Consider the following 24,440-nt stretch of genomic DNA (forward strand, 5'->3'; position numbering starts at 1 on the left):
AATTTTATTTTCTAGCTTGCCAGAAACTTACTTTATGGCACCAGAGAAAAGCAGCAATATTAATTTGGGAGAGATTAAAGAAACACATGGACATTTTTAGAACAGAGATAATATTTTCACAGCATTTTAATCTTCTTTTTAAAGCAGTTAAGTAAAAACTTATTCCAATAAAGAATAAGTTTTGCATCATTTGATATGCTTACGTATATCCAAAACAATGTTTTCTCTTCTATAAAGGTCCCTGTCTTATTCTGCTTTAAAGTCACAGGGATCACATCATGTCTGGTGCAGATGAGATCCTGAGAGAATAAAGATGAAAAGTGTGTTGATCATCTTATGCAATGTACATGCTCATTTTATATGGGCCCAATCCTTGTCTGTTTTTCAATTAAAGCTAAAGATTTGCTTTTTCCTTCTAACATTTAGGTGATGGTTTAATACATTTTTTATGATGCTTATGGTTCTCCATACAGTCTAGTCTTGGACTGGTGTCGCCCCCCCCCCCCCGCCGCCCCTCTTTCATGCTTTGTCATCACTTTTATTGTATTTTGTATTGATTTTTTAAAAAAGTTTTAAAATGTTTTTATTGTATTTTGTATTGTATTTTATTTTGTGCTATGTGTTTTAATTTGATGTTTTTATTGTTGTTATCTTATGAGTCACCCAGGGAACAATTTGTTATGGGGTGGCTAACAGTTTTATTAATTATTATTATCATTATTATTATTATTATTATTATTAGGTGTAAGCTATCATTATTTGTTATGAGTTACCTTGAGTCTCATGAGAAAGGAAGGATATAAATAATTTGGGAGGGAAGAGTTGTGTTCCTGAGACTAAGAGATGATGCACAAAACCAAGGTTTAATCTTGGCTCTGCCTGATATCTGAACTGGTCCTATGAGTGAAATTTATTCTTAAACAAGCATCCCAAGCCAAACTTATCCTCCGATGACTGTTGCTGGTGTCTATCTTAAGTTTCTTTTTAGATTGTGAGCCCTTTGGAGACAGGGATCCATCTTATTTATTTATTATTTCTCTGTGTAAATTGCCCTGAGCCATTTTTGGAAGGGTATTATAGAAATCGAATGAATGAATGGAAGTATAATGAACACTTTCAAAAAGATGCAGAATACATGGGAACCCAGCAAAAATCACATACAAAACACTTCTGCAAGGAAAAGAAATAATTTAAAGAAATCATGAAACTTTTTTTAAAAATGAAAACCATCTATTTTGAGAATATAGCAACACAAATACATACCTCAATAATTTGCATTTGAGAAATCTGTGATTCTAAGATTTTTAGAAGAAAAATTCACAATGCAAAGTCGGGTAATGTTGTTATAAGAATCAATCAAAATAAATATCAGTCACTGTCATTTGGAAATATCTCCATGCAACATAAAGGATTCAGAGACCCCTTGCTGCAACAACTTAATAGCATAGGAAACAGAGGAAAAACAAAAATACAGACTTTGGGGAGTGGGGTCAAAGGGTAAACTGAAAGCTGAACAAAAGGAGATGAAGGTTGTGATATAAAAGGGGTGAGGTTTGGGGGAAGGGAAGTATGGGTTATCACTGTCATCTACTTGCTCAATTAAGCAAGAGTAAGCACAGAGAAACAAGAACTGGTAAAGAGGGGATTGTGATCTTGCAGTGCTTTTGATACCAGGATGTCTGCCCCCCTCCCTACAAAGCCAGAAGATAGATAACAACCTAGCCATAAGCCAGACAGGACCAGATAAGGAGATCTCCTGCAACATGTGGCTTGCTTCTCTAAAGACAAGAAGCAGTTCAGGTTTCCTTCAACAAGTATTTTATGTCATATCCAGAAAACAACATTGTGTCAAAATTGTGTTCAGTTCTTCCACAAACAGAAGCTTTAGGAACGTGAATGTCTCAGGGATGGCTCTCTCATGAAACAAACTGGGGCAATGACCTCAGGCACTGAGTGCACTGAGAGACAGTGAATGTGGCCTCCCCACCCAGAGGTGCACCTAAGTAATTTTGGAGCTTGGGTCTAAAGGCTTTTGGTGGCACACACACACACCCCTCCGCACACAGTATTTTAAACACATTTTTAATGTGACCACAGCACCCGGGACAGACTAAAAGGATTTGGGAGCCCCCAGGGGGTGTGAAGACCCTGTACTTCAGCCCGGAAGTCCAGGGGTAAGAACACCTCTGTCCCCACCACGGGCATCACCTCACCTGCCTGCTGCCTCTGCCCCCCCCCCCCCCGCTGCTGCTTCCCCTCTTCCCTGCTCTTTTGCCTCTCCTGGCACACTCCACTCACCTTGCCAGCTCTGCACAAGAGCCTCCAGACACTGCCCCTCTTCTCTCTTTCCCCTCCCCTCCCAGCATGCTCTCTGTCCAACTGCCCATCATCACTGCCGTTGACCCATCACTACTATTGCTATAGCAGCATGTATCCAACTTCACTTGCTTGGAGCCCATCCGTCCCCTGGCAATTGCCACCAGTGCCCCAGCAGCAGTGATCAGCTCACTACCAGTCCATCTGGGGCTGTAGACTGCAGTCTCCCCCCATCCGCCACCATCAGCAAAGAGCCACCAGGCATGGGGCCAGAGATGGGGGAGCTGCCTGCCCTCCTCTCTCCCTCCACCCTCATCAGCACTGGCAAAGCTCTTACAAGGGCTAATGATGTCAATGCCTGGTGCATGTCGCCACACAGTGATATTATTAGCCTATGTGCTGCCTGTTTGTCAGTGCTGATGAGGGCAAAGGGAGAGAGGTGGACAGGCAGCTGTGCAGGCAGGTAGTGCACTGCTACCATGGCCCTGGCCCCATGCATGCCAGTACCAATGCCAATGAGGGAGGGAGACAGGCAGGCTGCTGCATAGGCCAGCAGGGGCGGAGGTGGGAGTCACAAACAAATCTAGCCACAGGCCGCCAGCCACATCACCACATAACTGAAATACAGGTGCTGTTTCCTGGTGGCAATTTGTGTGAGCACAAAGGTCAATTTTACAACTGCCACACTTGTGTGGATTGTCACCAGGAAGTGGTTCCTATCAATATGGTCACACTAACTCTTACATGACTTCCTCCACAGAACTGCACCCACAGGATCTCTCTGCATAAACTGCTCCCCACTCAAAGCATTTTCTTTCCCTTAAACCTATGGGAAAGATTTTTTTAAAAATAAATAAATAAATAAAGGCCTTTGAAAAGAGTTACATGTTTTATTGTTAGAATTCTGTCTAAGATAACTTTCACCTTAAAAGTTACAGTGCTTTCTCCATTTAGGATGTAGTGGCCAAACTGTTAACATGATCTGCCATAATGTTACCTAGGAATTCAGAATTTACTATTTCTGTGTTCTTGACAGATTTATGCTGAACATTCTTGCCTCAGCTATCAAGGTGCTTGGAGCTCTAGGTTACCACCATTTTCCTAATCACTTGGAGAATGGCACAGCCCTTTTCAACACAGGTAAAATAAAAAGTATGTTAATCTACAAACCTGAGACTAAATTTTAGAATGATCTGTCAAATCACAGGATAGATATGAAATGCCCCTTTGCACAGCTTTGTCTTCAAAGCTCTGGATGAAACACAACTGAGCGACTTTGCCAAGTACAGATCTCACTTTGAGATACCTGTAAGGAGTACTTAAAGGTCATCAAGCCTGATTATATTCTGTTCAACACCATAAAATGCAGCCAAGTGCAAATTATTATTGAACAAATTATGAATGATTCATAGCAGATTTTTCATTAGATGGTAATGTCTCCTTTGCTACCAACTTATTATGATTTAAATTCATATTTCTTTGAATCCTTCCAATTAAATGTGCAGATAAAAATAGTCTTTTATTTGCTCAATCTGTTTTATACTCCACCCACTCGAATGCCTCAGATGTAAACAACAAATTTTAAAAGTACAAACAGCAGCTTCAACAACACAGGTTCTCAAGAGAATTGTTTGGCCAGATTTATTATTATTTATTTATTATTTATTATTAAAACTTTTATACCGCCCTTCCAAAAGGCTCAGGGCAGTTTACATTAAAACACCATTAAAATCAATTAATAATTAAACAAAAATTATAAAACATAAAACAATGATTAACAATTAAAAACATCATAAAACAACAATTAAATAATCAAAACAATTTAAAAACAAGTTTTAAAAAGCTGAAATGTTTGTTAACAACTCCGATGGACACAAACACGGAACTTCAAAATATTTCAGCCTCATTTGTGAGTTTCTTTATAGAACCCTAAACTCAGTGCACCACAGATGTAACAACTTGCTCCTGTTTACCCGATCACTTATTTCAGGGATGAAAGAAAGGCAAGACAAAATAAAAGTCAATGAGTAAGGTCTCCACGTCACATAAGGCTCAAATGTTTAGACTGCTTTAGATCAAAATTAAAAACATAACCTAAGAACAGCCCTGCTGGAGTCCAGCATCCTGTTTCACACAGTGGCCCACCAGATGCATCTAAGCATCCTGAATTAGCATTCAACATTAGCATCTTCATTCAACATTAGCATCTTAAATTTTGTCAAGTACACAGAATTTGGATAAAGTGCAGGTGCACAAACTCTGGTGTAACTTATCACTACCAAGAAGTGGACCATGATATTCTGCACCAGGGAGAGATGCCAAAGAAGCTTCAAGACCAGCTACACAAACAGTGCCTTACAAAAGTGCATCCTTGAGGTTACAAAAGCATGAATGAGTTGCCAACCCCACTTTAGAAAGAATGTCTGTCGGTTTCTCACAAAATGGAACTAGTGAAAAGGAAGCCTGGCCACTGAAGTAAGCTGAGGATCTAGATACAATGAAGGATCCAAGAGCACACCAAGACAACAAATTTGAGTGACCAGGAACTGCTGAAAACTATGAATTATGAGAGTCTCTATATACACAAGTACTATGCAGGACCAGCCAGTCATTATTTTAGTCTTGCCAAGATTCATCCTCAAGCAGTACAGTACACTGTACCTTCTCCTCAACTACTACTGGATACTGAATAATTGTAGATACTGCCATGCCTAATTCATATGAAATGAAGAGACAGATTGGGTATTGACCATTTCCTGAAGGTGAGTGATTCCCAGTTGCCAGATATACTTACAGTAAGAATGAGTAATCATCTATCACCATCCTCTGGTGTTTCCCTATCAAGAATTCATGGAACCACTTGACTATTCTTGTAAACTCCTGCAAGGAACATTGGTAGAAAACTGCCAGAAGACAGTACTTTTTGATGCTGCTGAAAATGTTTATGATGAAAAGCATTAAGTAGTTTTGACTTGGCTCTAGTGGTAAGACACACAGCTGTGTGTATTTCATTCTTAACACTTGGTAAACAAGACTTCCAAGTAGAAATGTTGCTGAGTTCTGTAATACAAAGCTCAGCTATTCAATATTTGCCTTAAAAACAAGACAAGTATTACAATAGCTAGAAAACTCCTCCCATTTATATCTGGATGCCACACTGCTGGTTGCAGCAAGGGGTAGTGGTGGTCTGTCTTTTCTGCATGCCTTCCTCCTCATCACTTTTCTCTGTTCCTCCTTTCTCTCTTCATGGAAGACTGAGAAATGTTCTCCCAGGTCACCTATAAACAAAAGTAACCAGCCCTTCTGTCCCTACACACCTATGTCAATCATCTGTGGCCTAAAAGAAAGCCATGGGTTTTTTTAAAAAAAAAGTTTTTGCAAAGGTTCTCTGCTTATTTTCCTGGAGACAATCTCCACAAATGACTATATAACCGGCTATGTATATGTCAGCAGAACATACTTGGGTAAAGTATCATATCCTTCACAAAAAGCAGTTCCTTCCTTACTCCTCTATTCAATGCATAGGAATTCCAGGCACCAGGGATTGAGAGAGGAGGGTCCGGGGAAGTGGGAAAGCAAGAGAGGAATAGATGAGCCAATCTCCATCCTCCTCTCCCTACTGCTTTAGAAGCTGTTGCAGAGGAGGAGGAGGAAGACAATGAGACAAACAGAGCTGCAAACAGCACCACATAAAGAAGTCAGAAGGCTCTTGGGGGACCGACAGTTCAACATTCTTAAGGGGAAAGTTATGTTTCCCCCGATCTTTCTCCACTTCTGCCAGTTCCAATCTGAATTGGGCCTGAAAGAGATCACCCGTTTCTACTTCCAATAGGAATGACGTTACAAAATGTCACTACATTTTTGACAGCCAGTATATATGCCGCCTCCCTTTCCATGCCTAGTTTATCCTTCACTGGGTTTTTCTACATACCACAAGAGTTCCAATTAAATATCTTTGTGTGTGCTTTAAAAGATAGCCAGTTCTAAGTGTTCCCTTTGAGAATCAACAGCCGTCACATGCAGAAGGGGTGCAGAGAGTCATTTAGCATTGTGCCAGAAAATAGTTTCCCAGATTTGGCTGAGGTTTATTCTCCCCCACATACTGTTATCCCTCTAATGAAGTATACAAGACAATTAAACTGCCCCTGAACAAGTGCCTTGAGCCAACACTGTTCATTGCTGACAGCCATAAAAGTTTGTCAGTGGAAAAACCTAGGCTCGGCACATTAGTGATGCTTGCTTTGGTGCCCAGACCTTCTGCTCTCTGGTGCCAGACACAGATTTAAGCTCATCATGAGTTTCTGGATCTGACTCTTGGCAAGTCAGAGGCTACTAGTGTTTGTTTTCCACAGATAAGGAGAATGTGCCCTTATAGGAGAAAGCAAGCTATGAGACCTTGCTTCTTCCAGATCTGCCCACTTGCTGATTTATATTTTTGACTTTTTATAAACAAGGCAGAGAGAATATATACTTTGGTGGCAGGGGGCACATGAATAAATTAAAATGTACACTGTCTTAACAGATGCCATTATTCGTAAAACAGGAGAAAAAATGTTCACAACCACAAAAAAGCACGAAGAGGGTTGATTAGGTAAAATGATTTCAGAGTTCTGTTTCAGTTGAAAATGAGCCATAGGAACATAGGAAGCTTCCATATACTGAGTCAGACCATTGGTCTATCTAGCTCAGTATTGTCATAACCACAGTTTCATTTGGGTTGTATTGGGCTGAATTAGGGCCAGTTTGATTGGGCTGTAATTTGCCTCTTGAACCTTTACTTTGCCCCTGCACACAGGAGTGTAGCAAGGCTGGAGTGAGCCCTGGGATGAAAAATGAAGATGAGTCTCTGACACCCCACCTTCTTCTTCAAAGAGGCACCAAGAGAAGATCAAAGAGCAAGCTGCCACCTAGTCAGTGCCCCCACATCCAGGGATATTTTTCCCCCTGCTATTCAATTGCAGCTATGCCTCTGCTTCCACTCCCCCAACCTCTGCTGCTGCAGTCCCTGAAAAGACTGATTCTCAAGATACCCTGCAGAGAGAGAAAGGAAAATACACAGCACAAATATTTTTTTATAAATTGAAACCATGCTTCACTCACTCATGGGAGTGAAAATAAAGTAAAGTCAGCCTGTCTTCTACCCATACCTGGCAAGTACAGCAGGTGGTAGTGGTAGTGAGGGAGCTCAGAGTTGGGGAGCTTTTGCCTGATTCTAAGTGATGCCTTTGAACTGGGCTCATGAGAATCAAAGTGGACACCCCCAGCATCAAATCAAAAGCACTGAGGTGGCCCTTGAATTGAAATAGATGCTGATTCACTCACCCTTAACCAAGAAGAGATGCCATCTCACTCAGCTGGCTTTCCTTCACCTCTTTTCCCCTCAGCTCTTGCTTTCTTCTGGTCTCCATCCTTTGGATCCTCTCTGTCTGCTACCTCATCTTCATGCTGTAGCACATTCCTGCACTGAGAAGGGAGTTGGACTAGAAGTCTTCCAAGGTCCCTTCCAACTCTAAAATTCTATTATTCATCTTCACCTCTTGGTCCTACCTACCTTCCCTTCAATCCTATTCAGCTACAACCCATCCCTGTGACCATGTTACTAAGAGGGGGGAAAAACAATGCCTTTGTGACATCAGCACACAAGTCACCCATCTTTTTCAAACACCTCTTTCCCCCTTTCTTTGAGTGGTGTGGGTTGCTGGGCATGTAAAGAGGCTTACACTGAAGGCTGGGGATTGGTGCAATGACTACGGCTATTTTTTAAAAAGTCTTGATTTCCCTCCCTGACAGCAGGGGGAAGCCGTGGATGTGGAGGCCCTGGACTTCAGCCCGGAAGTCCAGAGGTAAGAGTGCCTCTGGGGAAGACTCATTTGTACATTCACAAACACATGGAACACACACATATTATTACAGAGATCATGGACAAATGCTTGTTTGTTTTTTACATTTATATCCCGCTCTTCCCAAAAGGCTCAGAGCATTCTTTAGAATTAATAATCCTGTCCCAAAAGGGCTCACAATCTTTTAAAACATTAAACAAAAGTTTAAAAGTGGGGGGAGGGGTTGCTTTCACCGGAGTAGCATGTCAGTGTCTACTACAGAAATGTGGCCCAAAGAAGAGCGGCCATGATTTGAAATCTGAGTGCAGGAATAAAAAAAAAAATCAGCCCAAATTAAGATAAAATGCCATTGATACGTCTCCCAAATTAATAACAAAAACAAAACAAGTTCAGGTACTACTGTTTTAAGTGCCACTTATAATCATTATTGTTATTAGTTCAAATTAGAGCTGTCAATTAATTAAAGACTTTTCAGTTCATTAATCATCTGGTTTTAATCAATTCAATTTAAATAAATTTCCATATATCTATAATCTTGGAGCCTTTTTGTCTTTTCTATTCCTCTCTTAACCTATTCATAATGAATCGGTCAATTCTTAAAAGTGAAACAAAATATTGTTAAAAAATTCACCTCTTCTAGAAGATAAGACCAACATTAAGGGAATATGATTGTTCATTCCTTTTTGCTCTCAGAGGGGAACCTTAGATGTGAAATCTATTGCCAGAATAAAGAAGCTTTGCATGTTCCACAATAAAATAGCTACTGCGAAAGGTCTGATCCTGAAACACATCTTCTAGGAGAAGGAGTACCACAGATATGCCACTGCTTTGGCACACAAATGTATTCTCCAGCAGCCAAATCCTATTCCAGAATAATGTTCTTTTTTGCAGTAATCAAAGAGAAAGGATTTCTTACAAAATGCATAGGCTACTGACTATAAAATGGGTGGAACTGGTTCACATACTTGCAAGCCTTGACTTGTCCAGATCCAGAAGTTCATGGATCAAACTCAGCTTCCCATTTTGATGGGAAGCCGCCTTTCAGCCGTGGTTTCTCAGATCCTGTCACCGCCCCCCACTCCACCCAGAGGATAAACCTTGCAAAAAGATCTTGCAACAACTATCTCTATTATAATAGGCACTAAAGCTATCAGGGAGGAACACAGGGCAGGTGAGGAAAAAGGAATATATTCTGAAAACACTCTCATCAAGAGGAGGGAGCAAATAGTGATGCCTGCTGAGCTTCCCCTTCCTGGGGGTTTGCAAAAAGGCAGTGCTGGCTATTGTCATGAAGTGTCAGTCTGCTGTTCACTAAAGCCCTACCAGTTCTGCTGTTGCTGGATGTGGAGGTGTCCTTGTTCCTTACACAGCCTGCCGGGACATATTTTTGAAAGGCAAAGAGCACTTAGAGGGGCAGAGGAGAGCAGCTCAAAACTGCTCCCCCTTCTCCCTACCACATGCACTTTGCTGCAGGTAGGACTCTGGCTGAGTAGGTAGTAGCCTCTCTGTGTGGGGATGGAGTGCCGCTGTGTTCCAAGATGGCTGCTCTGGATGTCAGCCATTGTCTTTAGTCCATCCCTCATAACACCTATTTGCTCTGGAAACTAATGGAACATGTTCTCACTTACTATACAGGGGCAGAAATCATTGCTGATTTTACCAGTTTATTTATATTGATTTTTATTAGTTGTTTATACTGCCTCACCCAGATGGCTCTAGGTGGTTCACAATATAAAAACAGATAAAAACAAATAAATAACTCATTAAAACCAGCTCTGTTGGATATGATACTGAATTAATGTAAATTATATCAGAATCTAGGTCAATCCAAATAGTTTTTATTGTTTTCTAATGTCATTTCTCTCAAGACTAATTTGGCATTATTTATAACAATTTGCATATTGAATAGTCCCATTAATCCTTTAATATTTATGTTGGCTAGGGATAATAACTGAGAATCATAGCAGAATTTAATCCAAAATGAATTCCAGTTTTGTGTTGCTTTTATCTGTAATTGCATGTGATAGTATTCTACTTGGCAGAATGTGTAATTAAAGTGGGCTGAAGTATTTTGCAGCGTAGGAACTTACTTTTACCTGGACAGTATTTCAATGAAAAATATTTTTGCAAGCATTCAATCATCAGAGTAAACATTTAGTGAAGAGGAATAAACAAAATAGTCCTTTCAAAAATCAAGTGCTAATACTGTACATTGTTTTCAGTTGATCTAGTACACCATTGTGTGTCACATGAAGGACTGTCACCTGAACCTATTATGCCTATGACAAACATCTACCCTGCTTGGTTCAATGCCATTTTTGAAGTACACAACGTTTTGGGGGCGGGGAGAGGGGATAAAGTCTTAGCAGCTTCCAACTCACTCCCTGTGTAACTATTCTTCAGTGGTACACTCAGCACAAACTGTTGTGATCCTGAGAAGCATCCTTCTCAGGGGAATACTATAGCCATGTCATCTACCTGTCTTTGGAACACAGCAGTCTGCAGCCAAGATTGAACAGCTGGAGATGTTTGCTGTGTTTAGGCTCACATACAAGATTTGGCAGCTTGTAAAATTCCTCTTAAAAGGGAAGAACATTCTGAGCCCTGAATTTTCTCCTGTTAGGATTAAAATTTTATTTACTTACTTATTTCTTACATGTATATACCACCCTATATAAAATATCAGGGTGGTTTACATTCCTATCAACTAACCAAAAACTAAAAATCATATCAACAGATTAAAATTACCATAAATAAAACTCTAAAACAGCATAAACTAAAAACCTGATAAAACAGGTGTGTTTTCAAAAGGCATTTAAGAACAACCAGAGATAGGGAGATTCTGATTTCATTTAGGAGGGTGTTCAAGAGCCTCAGGGCAGACCTAGAGAAGGACCGGTTTTGGGTCACCACCAAGTGAGCCGGAGGCAACTGCAACCAGACCTCCCCCAATTATCTTAATAGGCAGCAGAGCTCATGAAGAAGAAGGCGCTCTCTTAAATACTCTGGGCCCAAGCCATTCAGGGCTTTATAGTTAATAACTAACACTTTGGATTTTGCCTGGAAACTAATTGGCAGCCAGTGTCATTCTTTTAAAATAGGAGTAATATGGTCTCTATGGGTGGCCCTGGAACCACACTGGTTGTGGCATTCTGCACCAAATCCAATCAAGAGAAGAATTCCCAGAAGTTTACCCCCACCCACCATCCAATGCCATTCCTCACACCCATCTAGCCCCTAGTCCTCAAAACCACTCCCCCTTCCTTTTCAACAACACATACTCCTCTGGGGCCACAGCAGCAGAAATGCATTGGCAGTCTTTTCCTCTCTCTCTGGCACACAGACAGTACATCTTGATGAAAGGACCGAGTTGCCCTTAGGAACTTTAGTTTTTCCACGTCCATGTTGGACTGGGGTTGGAAATAAGCCAAGCTGACAGGAACTGGGTGTACATCACCCATCTCTAGGCAGGGCCTACTTTAGAATAATCTCTTCTTTTTGCAGTGATCAAATACAGCCTTATATCACGTATCCAGGAGAAAGGATTTCCTGCTAAATTCGCAGCTTCTTAGAGACATTCCACATAACTGTCAATGCTCACTTCTGCAGACCAAAAAGTCCGTTTAGATCAAGTCCAACTTTCCCATTTGATAGGTTATCTTCCTTTTGTGAGATCTCAGGCCATGTTTCCTCCTGTGTACAGAGGAGAAACAAAGTGCCTTGCAAATAATCTTGGAAAAGATTATCTCATTTAGTAATCTTTAGGTATCTGTCCTATTTATCCTGGTATGCATAAGAGTTGATATTTTGGTTATCTATTACATCCACAGAGTATATTGCTATGATAACTACAGCTGTGACACACAGAACAATGGCAAGATGTCTGAAGGATAGTTGCTTGCATAGGGTTTTGCGCTCACATCACCTGTTTCTTTAACACACAGGCATCAGTGTGTCAAATACATGCAATGGGCACAAATTAAGCCCATTGCAGCACAATTCCATGCATGAGCTCAGAAGTAAGACCCACTGAATGGAATGGAAATTAGTCCCAAGTAGGTGTATATACATAGGATTGCAGCCTTAGGCCCTATTGATTTCTATAGAACTTTGCCTGGAACATGATCTTAGACTTACTAATACATATTCAACTTATCTCTGTAGAAATATAATCTTTCATAGTTCACTTGAAAGCTAAACTGAAATCCTCTTATATTTGATTATGAAGCAGTGGCAAACAGCTACACAAGGAATTTAGTATTTATCAAGAATACTGCCTCATTTAACAACATAACTTGTAATATATTTTCTTCTAAAAAGCAACAATCTCAAATTATTTTTGTTCTTATGTTTTCAATAATTTTGAGTATTTTCAGGATAATAGCCTTTTTAATGACTTCTGAAACAGACACTATGTTGTCTCCAACATTCATTAATAAACCATTTAGCAAACAAAATGTGTAAAAATCTTTCAGTAAAAATCCTAGTGAAATTTGAATATGATTAAAAATGGTGCTCCTCATTTTCTTTTCAATCTTGTTAAAATGTAAATAGCTGTTTATATTTCCCCTAAAAGATTCCGGGATATCAGAATTAAACTACAGACAGCAGTCTTTAAAAAAACACCACCACAACTTCTTATTTCTCATTTTTCATTACTAATGGAAATAATAATAATAGCACCGACAATATAATTCTATTTAACAGTATATATAATTTACGAACAAAACCATCCAAGCAGCTGAAATCTGAGGAGCCAGCATGTTTGCACTTTGACACTTGTTCCCACTGGAACAAGTGGGAGAAGTACACTGATCCTGAATGGCTGGTTCAGATATTACATGGTATCTTGGATAAAGCTGGGCTCCATGTGATGTCCTGGGCTTTGGGAACACACACTCTGCACTCTCATCTGTGTGTCATCTTCATATTTTTTGGTTAAAATAAGTGGAGATTGACCAATTTGGACAACACAACCAATCTCATCTTATTCTAAGTTACTTGCTTCAGAGAACCTGTGGTCCAAAACTCATTCAGTACTTGGGTACAAATCCTGGGTTCTCTGAAGCAAGTAGCTTAGAATAAGTTGAAATTGGTCATGTTATCCCTGGGAGGGGGAGCATGTGTTCCCAAAGCCCAGGGATGTTACACAGAGCCCAGCGCAGCTTTATTGCAGGTTCCATATGATGTCTGAACTGGCTCAACTTTGTTTTCAGAATCAGTGTTTTTGTCCCACTTCTGCCAATGGGGACAAGGAGGAAAGTGCAGGCATGCTGGTTTCATAGGTTTCCAAAGAGCTGTTTGGGTGGTGTCAATGGTACCAATTAGTCACTTCCTAAATAAGGCACTTATACACTCTGGTACAACTTTTAAAGGCTCCAGTCTTATGTACATTTAGTCAGAAAAAAATCCCGGAAAACTCACTGGGACTTATTTCCAAGTACATACACACAGGATTGCACTGCATGACTAAAATGGCTCATGTGGGGAAAATTTTGAACATTACAGGTAGTTCTAGAGGAGGACTTGTAAGCAACTTACAAATCCTCTTCCCATGCTTTTGATGCAATCCCCTAAGTGCTGACTTGCATATCTCCCCCATTAAGAGACACATAACCTACACACACAATGCATGATTAGCTGCTTTGGACATTATGGGTAGCATCCAGTCTAGTTAGTCATAACCAAACACCATTGATATAAACGGGACAAGTTAGTCATTACTAACTTAGTCTGAATGATGCACAACACAACTGCACATTCTCCTTTGGCACTCTCTCTGTACAGGTGGACCTCTATATAAGTGGTACTGCTAGTGGTTCAGCATATCCACGGGTGCCTAATTGACACTCAACCTCATTATCCGTGGGTACAAAAGGGTTAAAACCCATGTACCCGCAGTTCCTAAGTGGCCGGAAATTCTATTTATTTATTTAATAACTTTGCATGCTGCCCAATACTGAAGTCTCTAGACATTTATAGCATAAAATATGCCAAGAATAAAAAAACCCAAGAATTTAACAGTTAAAACATATACAAACCAGATTAAAATATCCATAAAGACACCAACTAACTAAAAAGCTTGGGTGAAGAGATGTGTCTTCAGTTGTTTCCTAAAAGTCAACAGGAATGGAGCAGCTCTGATCTGAGTAGGAAGTGCATTCCACAGTCCTGTGGCAAATACAGAGAAGGCACACCTTTGAGTTGCCATCAGACGAGCTGGCGGCACCCTCAGATGAACCTCCTCTGAAGATTTTAATAGGCGGCAGGGTTCATAATGAAGAAGGCATTCTCTTAAATACCCTGGGCCCAAGCCGTTATGGGCCTTATAGGTAATAACCAGCACTTTGCATTTTGCCCAGAAACCTATTAGTAGCCAGTGTAGATCTTTTAGAATCGGAGTGATATGGTATCTACAGGATATCCCCGAGACCAATCTGGCAGAAGCATTCTGCACCAATTGCTGCTTCTGGACTATGTACAAATATAGCCCCACATACAGTGCATTGCAGTAGTCAAGCCCGGAGGTTACCAGCATGTGCACCACTGTTTTAAGGTCACTCACTTCCAGGAAAGGGCGCAGCTGTCAAACCAGTCAAAGCTGATCAAAAGCACTCCTGGCCACCGACTCCACCTGAGGTATCAGGGAGAGGGTTGGGTCCAGACGTACTCCCCCAACTGCGAACCTGTTCCTTCTGGGGGAGTGTAACCCCATCCAGAAAAGACACTTTCCAAGTTGCGGCTTTCTACAGTGAGCACTTCCATCTTGTTTGGATTAGGTCTCAGTTTGTTATCCCTCATCCAGACCATTACTGCCCCAAAGCAGGCATTTAGGAAAGTTATGCCATTGCCTGAAGAAGCTGACAGGGAGAAGTAGATTTGAGTGTCATCAGCATACTGATAACACCCTGCACCGAATCCCCTGATGATCCTTCCCAGTGGTTTCATGTAGATGTTAAAAAGCATTGGAGACAAGATGGAGCCCATACAAAAGCTCTCACTCTGTAGAGCAGCAGTCTCCAGGTAAATCCTTCTGAAATCGGCCAGAGAGATATGAGTGGAACCACTGCAAAGCAGTGCCCCCTACACCCAGTTCCTGCAGGCGATTCAGAAGGATACCATGGTTGATGGTTTCAAAAGCCGCTGAGAAATCCAAAAGACCAACAGAGTCACACTCCCTGGGTATATTCCTCCTTGAGATCATCCCTCAGGCCAACCAAAGCAGTCTCCACCCCATAACCTGCCTGAAAGCCAGTTTTAAATGGGTCTAGACCCACGAAATAACCTTGGAGATAATTTCTGGCCACCATTTTGTGAAGAGGAGCCATTTTGTGCTCATTTGTTTTTTCAACACATTTTTTCCTGTGATTTTTCACAGAGAAGCGTTAAAACCCATGTATCTGAGGAACCTAGGTGGCCTGAAATGACCTCAGACGTCATTTCCAGCTGCCATTTTATGGTTCATATGGGGTTTTTTAAAAGCGTTTTCCCTGTGATTTTTCACAGAAAAAATTGGGAATTTGGGACTTGGGGGAGAACATGAAGCATAGTAGGGCACTTATTTTTGCATTTCTCCCCATTTTGGGCCCATTTTCCAGCCTCTAGGAACCTAATCCCCACCACAATTTCACTGACTGTAATGCCCCGTTCGCTGTGGTTCTGTTCTCCACAGTTGTAGCAGAGAATGGAACCCGCATGGATAATAGAATTCACCTGTAATATCCAAAGGCTTTCAAACTGGTAGTTGCACTCTAAACTGATTAGAAATGATTAAGTGCATGATCATCCACATATTTCATTTGTAGCTATCATTACACTGTCATCTCTAATGTGCAAATGTTTCAGCAAGTGTATAAAGTTACAAATCTATAAACAACTGTAAAGTAAAGTTGTGCCGTCAAGTTGATGTCAACTCCTGGTGACCACAAAGCCATGTGGTTTCTTTGGTAGAATACAGGAAGTGTTTACCATTGCCTTCTCCCATACAATATGAGATGATGCCTTTCAGCATCTTTGTCAGCAATCTGGCCATCTGGAAGGGAAGTCCAGGAAGATAGTCCACAATACAAACTGGGCTGTAGAAACTAAACATGGCTTGGAATAGTTCTCTATATCAGGCTTGTGCTGAAAGCTGTTGACAAATGTTGTCTTCCAGCAGCCAACAGAAAGCTGTCGACGTGCTTTATAGTCCAAGCTGATAACTCTCAGCTGGCAGGGATTCAAGGCTTATCAGCCCTCTGCAAGAGGTGTTTACTCCTCCTGATAGTTTCTAGCTGTGTTCTTCGCCTTGTGACACACCTTTGCTGTGGAGTCAGTGGGGGTTGCCTGCACAGCTCATCTTCTAGTCTGTCCATCGCTGTCTCTGCTGCCTCAGACTGCTGTGCCTGCTCTGAAACATCAGCCGGACTTTCCTCAGCCGTCTCTTGGGAACTGACAGCCGAGCTCTGCCCCTTGGGCACCCCTGCATTGGCTGAAAGGCTGTCAGCTTCCCCTTCCTCCTCGCTATCTGAGATCGAGGCCGTGACACTCTTCCTATATCACTGCTGCCCGATACAAGTGTTTCCCATAGTCTGGGAAACATACCAGTGGGGGATTCGAACCAGCAACCTCTTGCTCCCTAGGCAAGTTACTTTACAGCTGCATAATTATAGGGGTTGATTGAAACACTTCATTAGATTCAATTCCAGAGAAGTAAACCAACACACTAGTATTGGCCCTAATTATATAGGTCATGCCATGACATCACACACTCTATTTGCTTTCATTTTTCTCGACTGGAATAATAAATACAAAAATTTATAGTCAATTGACAATGAACATTGGTTTCAAAAGAAATGTTAAACTAGAATTTTAGTTTAGCTTTATTAAATACCTTGCTTCTTTGTCTTCCATTATCATATTACTATGCTATTAACCCTCAGCCTTTCTAACCATGAACAGATCCTTGTCAACTGCTTGGGCAAGTATGTTCCCCTCTCACCTTCACTGCAAAAGATATTTCAACAGCTATTGCTGACAAGAATGACTGATGGATCACTGTCTGTGTGATGCATACCCTGGATCTTCCCAAGGGCCCTGCACATCTATTCATCTTAATCACCAGTGTTCATTATGTATAATGATTATCCTATACATTACATTTAGCTGCATGCACATATCTCTGCCCGAAATTAGTATATTGGATGCTGTGGTATGCTCAACAGTGGAAAGCTTCTACACAGATAGTGCTTCATCCTGACCAGAGCCGTATCTAGGGAAAACAGCACCTAGGGCAAGCACTGAAATTGCGCCCCCCCCCCATTTGATACTCATCTTTCAGATAACTTCACCGTAATATCAGCTCAAAAAGTAAAAGTCAAGCTCGTTAATCTTTTAATTAACAAATTATGACACTATCTGAAAATTATAACTGCACCTTACTTGCTTTAAGTGATGCAAATTGCTGAGGCAGCACAGATACAGCCTTCTTCAGAAAGCAGGAATCACACCTATCAGCTATTCAGAGAGGTACTGGAGACTGGATGTAGTCCTTACACTCCCTGATCAGCATGTTTATTGCATTCCAAATCCAGCAGTGTGTATTAGCAAACCCCCCCCGCACGCCCCCCCAGCTGCTATCTGCCAGCAAGCAGTAACATTCACATTTTTTATATCCCGTTCTTCCTCCAAGGAGCCCAGAGCAGTGTACATACTTAAGTTTCTCCTCACAACTACCCTGTGGAGTAGGTTAGGCTGAGAGAGAAGTGACTGGCCCAGAGTCACCCAGCAAGTCTCAGGGCTGAATGGGGATTTGAACTCGGGTCTCCCTGGTCCCAGTTCAGCACTCTAACCACTATCAAGGCAGTGTGTGCTGTGCACACCTGCATTCAGAGTGGGGCCTTGCCGCCTCAGTGCCTCCTCCAAAACACAAGTCAGCCTACATGCACATACAGCTACAACATGCAATAAAACAAACAAAAAACCCACTCCATCTTAAGAGTAAGATACACAAAATGAGCAGGCAGGGCTATTGCTGGGGAATCTCAAGGTTAGGGCAAGGAAGAGAAAGAAACTAATAAATTAATTCATAAGGGGTACACTTATGAACAATTCTGGAATGCTAATCAAACTGTTCTCTCCTTTCCCCTTCCAATAAATCAGAGCAAACAGCAGAGGAAGAGAGATTTCATTCATCCTTCTGCAACAATCAAATCCATGTGCCCATGAACTGCTGGAAGGGCAAGCAAGCACAGCTAAGTGCCTACTCCCCTCCCCACCCCTCCCAACTAACCCCCTCCAACAACAGAGCACAGAGAAAAGCCCACCCAAAGAAAGGAAGATTGGATTTGAGCGGGATGGGGAGAGGGGTTGGTTTGTTTGTTTAACTTCTATACCGCCCAAACTTTCATCTCTGGGCGTTGAACATAAAAACAATTAAAACACATATAAAAGTTAAAACAATGCAACAGTTTAAAAACAGCCATAAAATTAAAGACAGACAATTTTAAAAAGCTGAGAAAGCTTGGGTGAAAAGATGGGTTTTCAGGTGTTTTTTAAAAATTGCCAGAGATGGCAATTTTATTAATAATAAACACATTTCTACTATGGGTTTGTTTGGTCTTTGCCTAATTCCCTTGGGTTGAGAATAAATGTTGAAGAGAATGAAAAAAACCAGAAAAATACATAACAGGTGCTGCCTTTAAATCTAAAATGATCCCTCACTAGTAGCCATCACATGCTGGAAAACCTCAGGCCAGGGGACTGCTTAGTCTGCATTCTCATGACTTAGGACAAGTCAGTTGTGCACCTGACAAATGCTACTTATACAGCCAATTATTTTCACTCTTCATTACTGCATGAATATCAAATGGCTATGTGCCACAACGCCTTCCTTATAATGAATCTGACTTAGAATCAAGTTAAATAGAATTTAATGCAATTTCCAATTTCTATAGGTAAGGCCTGAGATTTAACTAGGTAATCCTGAATAGTTTTATGATTACACATGAGATCTTAAATCCTCATGAAAGGAACTGTTCCTTACAGAAAACATTCCCAGCCAGCTCACACCTATCCTCCTAACTAGAATAAAATAGCTACAGTGAGCTGACATGATCCATTCACCAAATAGCTTAAGGAACACACCTTGGATTGAAGAACTACTTTCACACAGCAAGCCTGCCCGAAAATAATACTGAAGAGCTCCCTCTGGCTCTTTAGAGCTCTAGGCCACGCCCCTTTGCATGTGATGTGTCACATGATGATATCACATGCAAAGGGGGCATGGCCTCGAGCTATAAATTGCCAGAGCAAGCTCTTCAGTCTCATTTCAGGGCAGGCTTGCTGCCTGAAAGCAGCTATCTTCTCTCTCTCTGTGGAGGGAGAGAAAGGGGAATAGATGCTTTCAGGCAGCAAACACTCCCTGAAAATAATGGGAAAGTCAGTGCTCAGGGAGGCTGCGCTCCTGCCCATCCCCGCGGCTGCGTGAGGCAGGAGATTTTCAAAAAAAAATCAACTGTGGTGGGTGGGGGTGGGGCATGGCAGGCACAATGGCGCCCCCCTGCAACTGGCACCTAGGGCACGTGCCCTGCTTGCCCCACCCTGATTACGCATCTGATCCTGACACTAAAGCACAAGAAAGCATGTTTTCCTGTTTATCACCAGACAAATAAGAAACAGAAGGCACACAGAAACTTTTGTCACGGTAATCGAATAGAGCAATCTGCTTTTAGCTGTAATGAGAAGCTGCTATAACAGGGATAAATACTATTATGGTTATAGAACTATTATTTATTCAGCACTGACAATGCCAAGGCACAATGCAGAAGAGGGCAAGCAAAATGATAAGGGGCCTGGAGCGCCTTCCTTATGAGGCTAGGCTACAGTATCTGGGGCTCTTTACCTTGGAAAAGAGGCGACTAGGGGAGACATGATTGAGATGTATAAAATTACGCGTGGAGAGGGTAGACAGAGAGAAATTTTTCTTCCTCTCTCAACCCTAGAACCAGGGATCATCCCATGAAACTGAAGGTCGGGAAATTTAGGGCCGACAAGAGGAAGTACTTTTTCACACAAAACATAATTAATATGTAATTCTTTGCCATGGGATGTGGTGATGGCCACTAGCTTGGTTGACTTTAAAAGTGGCTTAGACAGATTCATGGTGGACAGGTCTATCAATGGCTACTTGTCTGGTGGCTGTGCATCATCTCCAGCCTCAGAGGCATGATGCCTCTCAATACCAGTTGCAGGGGAGCAACAGCAGGAGAGAGGGCATGCACATACCTCTTGCATGTGGGCTCCCCAGAGGCATCTGGTGGGCCACTGTGTGAAACAGGATGCTGGACTAGATGGGCCTTGGGCCTGATCCAGCAGAGCTGTCCTTATGTAATGCACAGCATCCCCTGCAATGGCTCTGCAGCCAGCTACTTCACCACCTCCTCCATCCTCCCACTCCTCCCTGGACTGCTGGTGCTGGTCAGCCAAGCATGGTAGCTATAACTCCTCCTCTCTCCCAGCAGTTTGAAAAGAAGAGGAGCAGGGGATCAAGCTACTGTTAAAGCTGGGAGGAAGAGGGTTGACTGGTAGAGATCCCATTGGAACTTCCTCTCTGCCTGGGCAGCAGTGTGTGGGGCCCTGGGTGAAACTCTCCTGTTCAGATAGCCCTGTCTCTGGGCACCAGGATTTAATTTCTAGGTGCAGTGGTGAGCTGGCACCTAAGGTTTGTTAAGCCTTGTGGTAAGCAAACACTGGAAAGACTCCAAATTCTTCTGAATTGATGATAAGCTGGGATCACAAACAGCAGGCATTTGGTTACAGCGCAGCCCTTACATGGCTAACACTGAGGGTCAATCTAGATATGACTGTGCAAGACTTTTGCATCAGGATTGAGTCATTTCCAGATCTCTATAGAGAGGGGAGAAAGGGCAGCTTTAAAATGCATTATGTGCCAGAAAGAGAGTCAATTCTTTATTCTGCCCATGTTTCTTCTCCCAACAACATTGTTGTTGCAGTTGCTTCTGCTGCTTTTCACCCAGTAACTTCTGTGACCAGAAATAACTCATGCAGGGAGTAAAATGGCTTTAAAAGCTGTTTTAGGAGAAAAGTGTGGGCAGGAGAAAGAGTTCAGCTAGTACCTTCTTGTCCACCTAAGCTGCACTTTTAAAACAAACACACACACACACACACACACACACACACACCCCTACCTTTTTGTGGGGAATTGGCATAAGACAGGAGGATTGTTTAACTTGCTCAGAAGATGGGTTGACCTGAATATTGCAACAAAAGTTACAAGTCAAATATTGTCTTGGCTGATTTAAAATAATGCAAATGATGTTTCTAAAATGTTTTTAAATGCTTTTGTCTTTTTAGTCATATTTGTTGGTACTTTTTTAAAAAAATGTTTTAATTGTATATTTTACTGACTTGTGAGCTGCCCAGAGAACAATTTGTTATGGGGTGGCTAGATAAATAAAGGTGTTTTTAAATTATTCTTAATCATATTTGGAGAATAGATCTGTATTAAACCCCCCTTCATGTTTTACTTTCTGCAAAGTTTTTTTTAGAGACTACTCATTACACTCTACTTCCTTGTTCAAGCATTTGTTTAGATCTCAGCTTATACAGTGGAAGATCCTCTAAAGAAACACAGTCTGGTTTTAATCTGGAGATTCTACACCTATGTCTTCAGGCACCATTTTTAGGTAAAGGTCACACAGGCTAGAGAGAGAGAGAGAAATACAGAGTCTCTCACAGTGTTGAATCACTCTTCGGTGTCTTTGATTCCACCATACTATTTTGGAATTAAATTATTTGACCTATTTCCTGTAAAGAAGTACAATACAAGACTTAGAACTCACTGGCATTAAATCTTGCTTCAAAAGGGCAAGGAGCCACCTTGCTCCCCCCCCCATTCCTGCCCCATCAACCACCCCCCACCCCATCAAACCTAGTATTTCAGTAATATAAAAATCCACAAAGAACATATTATGACAGGTAATCATTTGCAAACATATAACTCTTTCAATGTCTGCCATGTCCCCCTTCATTTTATAACATCTGTCTTGGCAATATAAATTGAGCTTGGTTGCAGACGTGTTCAGTGTAGTTGAGAGAAGAAAAACAATTTGCCAACTGAAAGAATAAAGAATGGTGTGGGGAGGGGGAGGCAAAGTTGGGAACACAGAAAGCTCTTTGCTTTATTTCGCTTTTTTCTGAAAGAAGAATGGCATTAGGTTTGCTTTCTTGCCATCTTTAAACAGCAAAGCATTGCTACTGAAAGCAAAGTGACAACTATCACATTTATGAAAGGTGCCAAACAACCTGAAGCCTTCTGAAAGAATCCCTTTAAACAGCTTCTCCGAAAGAAAGCAATTTAGTCCACCACACAGAGATGAAGAATGTCACTTGAAATATATTGCTACAAGAAGTCTGTTCCCCCCGCCCCCGCCGCAAGCCTAAAGTCTGTGCTTCATGAACAGGAATGCTTAAAAAAAAATGACTGGGGAAAAGATAAACTCACATCTGGACTAATGAACCAGAATACATTCCTGTGTAGCATCATACCCTCATCACCCACATAATATCCATTGCCTTTACAAAGATGTGTGTGCGTGTATATGTATATGTGTATGTATGTATGTATGTATGTATATATATATATATAAATAATTCTGGTTGGGCAATTTGAGCTTGACAATGCAAATTCTTTTTTGTTGTTGTTTAAGTGATATTTTTGTGGAACCTTTCCTGTTTGTATTCAGCTGTGTAGGGATGAAGTAGAGGTATGGGGCCTTCATCATCATTCGTAAGCATTTAGCATTACTGTTACTGTTAAATTCCCCTGTTAAAAACATGTTTTTGTTTAAAAACAATGTGTGTCTAGCCACTTATGCATCATACATTGTACACATCATATTTTGTACAAATGTATGTAGTCTCTTATTCAAACTCAAAGAAGAGTATACAAGCACAGGCATCTACAAATCCACCTGCCAGCTTGGCAGTGGCAAAAGCCCCCAGCCCTCTGGCAAGCAGGGCACCCACCACCACACAGATCTCCGCACCAGAGGTCTCATTTCCACTGCCATTTCTGAAAAAGTAAGAAACAGCAAAATCTTTCCTGAGCAGTAGGAGAGGGCTCCCACTGTTTCTTACCACCTCCATATCCCAGTGCAAATGGCAGAAGACCCACCTCTCACCTAAGCCCTTTGCCTGTGTGCCAGAAAAGGATCTGAGGAAAGAAGGGGAACTGGTGGCAACAACAAAATAATGGCTGGCTAGTGAGTTAAGCCTGAATTCATGGATCCCTGTCCAAGCATATGCATTTAATTCATTGGTTTACTCATTCCTGCTGCATTGAAAAAGCTTCAGACATGCAATTGAAAAAGTAGCAGCCCATCTAGGTATAAGGCAAGTGGGGTTGAAAATGAGCCACAGGTATGGTTCATTCTCACTCTTCTCACCCCAGCTATCTCACCTTCCCTCACCTTGCCCCACGGCTGCCTTAAAGCCAGGTGTGCACAGGCTAGTCAATTGCTGGGTAGGGAACCAGATGAATGACCAGCCTGTGTGCCTGAGATTAATGTGGTGTGGGGAGGGGGAGGAAGTGAGGCAGCCATTGCAGGGCAAGAAGAATGGGAATGAGCCATATGTGTGGCTCGTCTTCTATCACCCAGACAGGCCACCACTGAACTGAAAAATAAGATCACATGACCAATCACAAATGCCAGCATGAACAACTCTATAAGAACAAGATGAGCGTGTTTTTAAAGTTGGAGGAAGAAACATCAATAACCTGTGGTAAGCTGATGACACCACTCTGATAGCTGAGAGTGCGGATGATCTGCAAGCTCTAGTAGTGAAAATCAAGCAGCCCAGTGAAAAAATGTGACTATGACTAAATGTAAAGAAGACTAAACTAATGACAACAGTTACAGCAACCAGCCTCAGAATTGATAATGAAGACACTGGAGGGGTGGATAGCTTCTGCCTTTTAGAATAGACCATCAACAGTAAAGGATCCAGCAGTCAAGAAATACGCCACAAACTAGTATTTAGTAGGGCTGCAATGAAGGCCTTGGAAAATATATTTAGATGTCATGATGTGTCTATACCTACAAAGATTAGAATCATTTGGACAATAGTTTTTCCTGTGACACTCTATGGATGTGAAAGCTGGACTCTGAAGAAGCAGGACAGAAAAAATATTGACGTTTTTGAACTTTGGTGCTGGAGAAGACTTTTGAGGATACCATGGACAGCCAGGAAAACAAACAAATGGATCATAGAACAAATCAATCC

At 41.6% G+C, this 24,440-nt stretch overlaps 1 protein-coding gene across 18 annotated transcripts in view; it reads right to left on the minus strand.

Moving 5' to 3' along the window:
* PRKN (parkin RBR E3 ubiquitin protein ligase) overlaps positions 1 to 24,440 on the minus strand; it is a 1,235,051-nt gene that overhangs the window by 703,789 nt on the left and 506,822 nt on the right. For 17 of the 18 annotated variants that reach the window (XM_053295156.1, XM_053295166.1, XM_053295224.1 and 14 more), the window contains one exon: positions 21,344 to 21,406. The exons of the other annotated variant lie outside the window; for it this stretch is intronic. In XM_053295156.1, coding sequence (XP_053151131.1) covers positions 21,344 to 21,406 — 63 coding nt within the window. The remainder of the gene's footprint in view (positions 1 to 21,343; positions 21,407 to 24,440) is intronic. 18 annotated transcript variants of the gene reach the window in all.

This window comes from Hemicordylus capensis, chromosome 1 (assembly GCF_027244095.1).
Source record: "Hemicordylus capensis ecotype Gifberg chromosome 1, rHemCap1.1.pri, whole genome shotgun sequence".
Classification (NCBI taxonomy): domain Eukaryota; kingdom Metazoa; phylum Chordata; class Lepidosauria; order Squamata; family Cordylidae; genus Hemicordylus; species Hemicordylus capensis.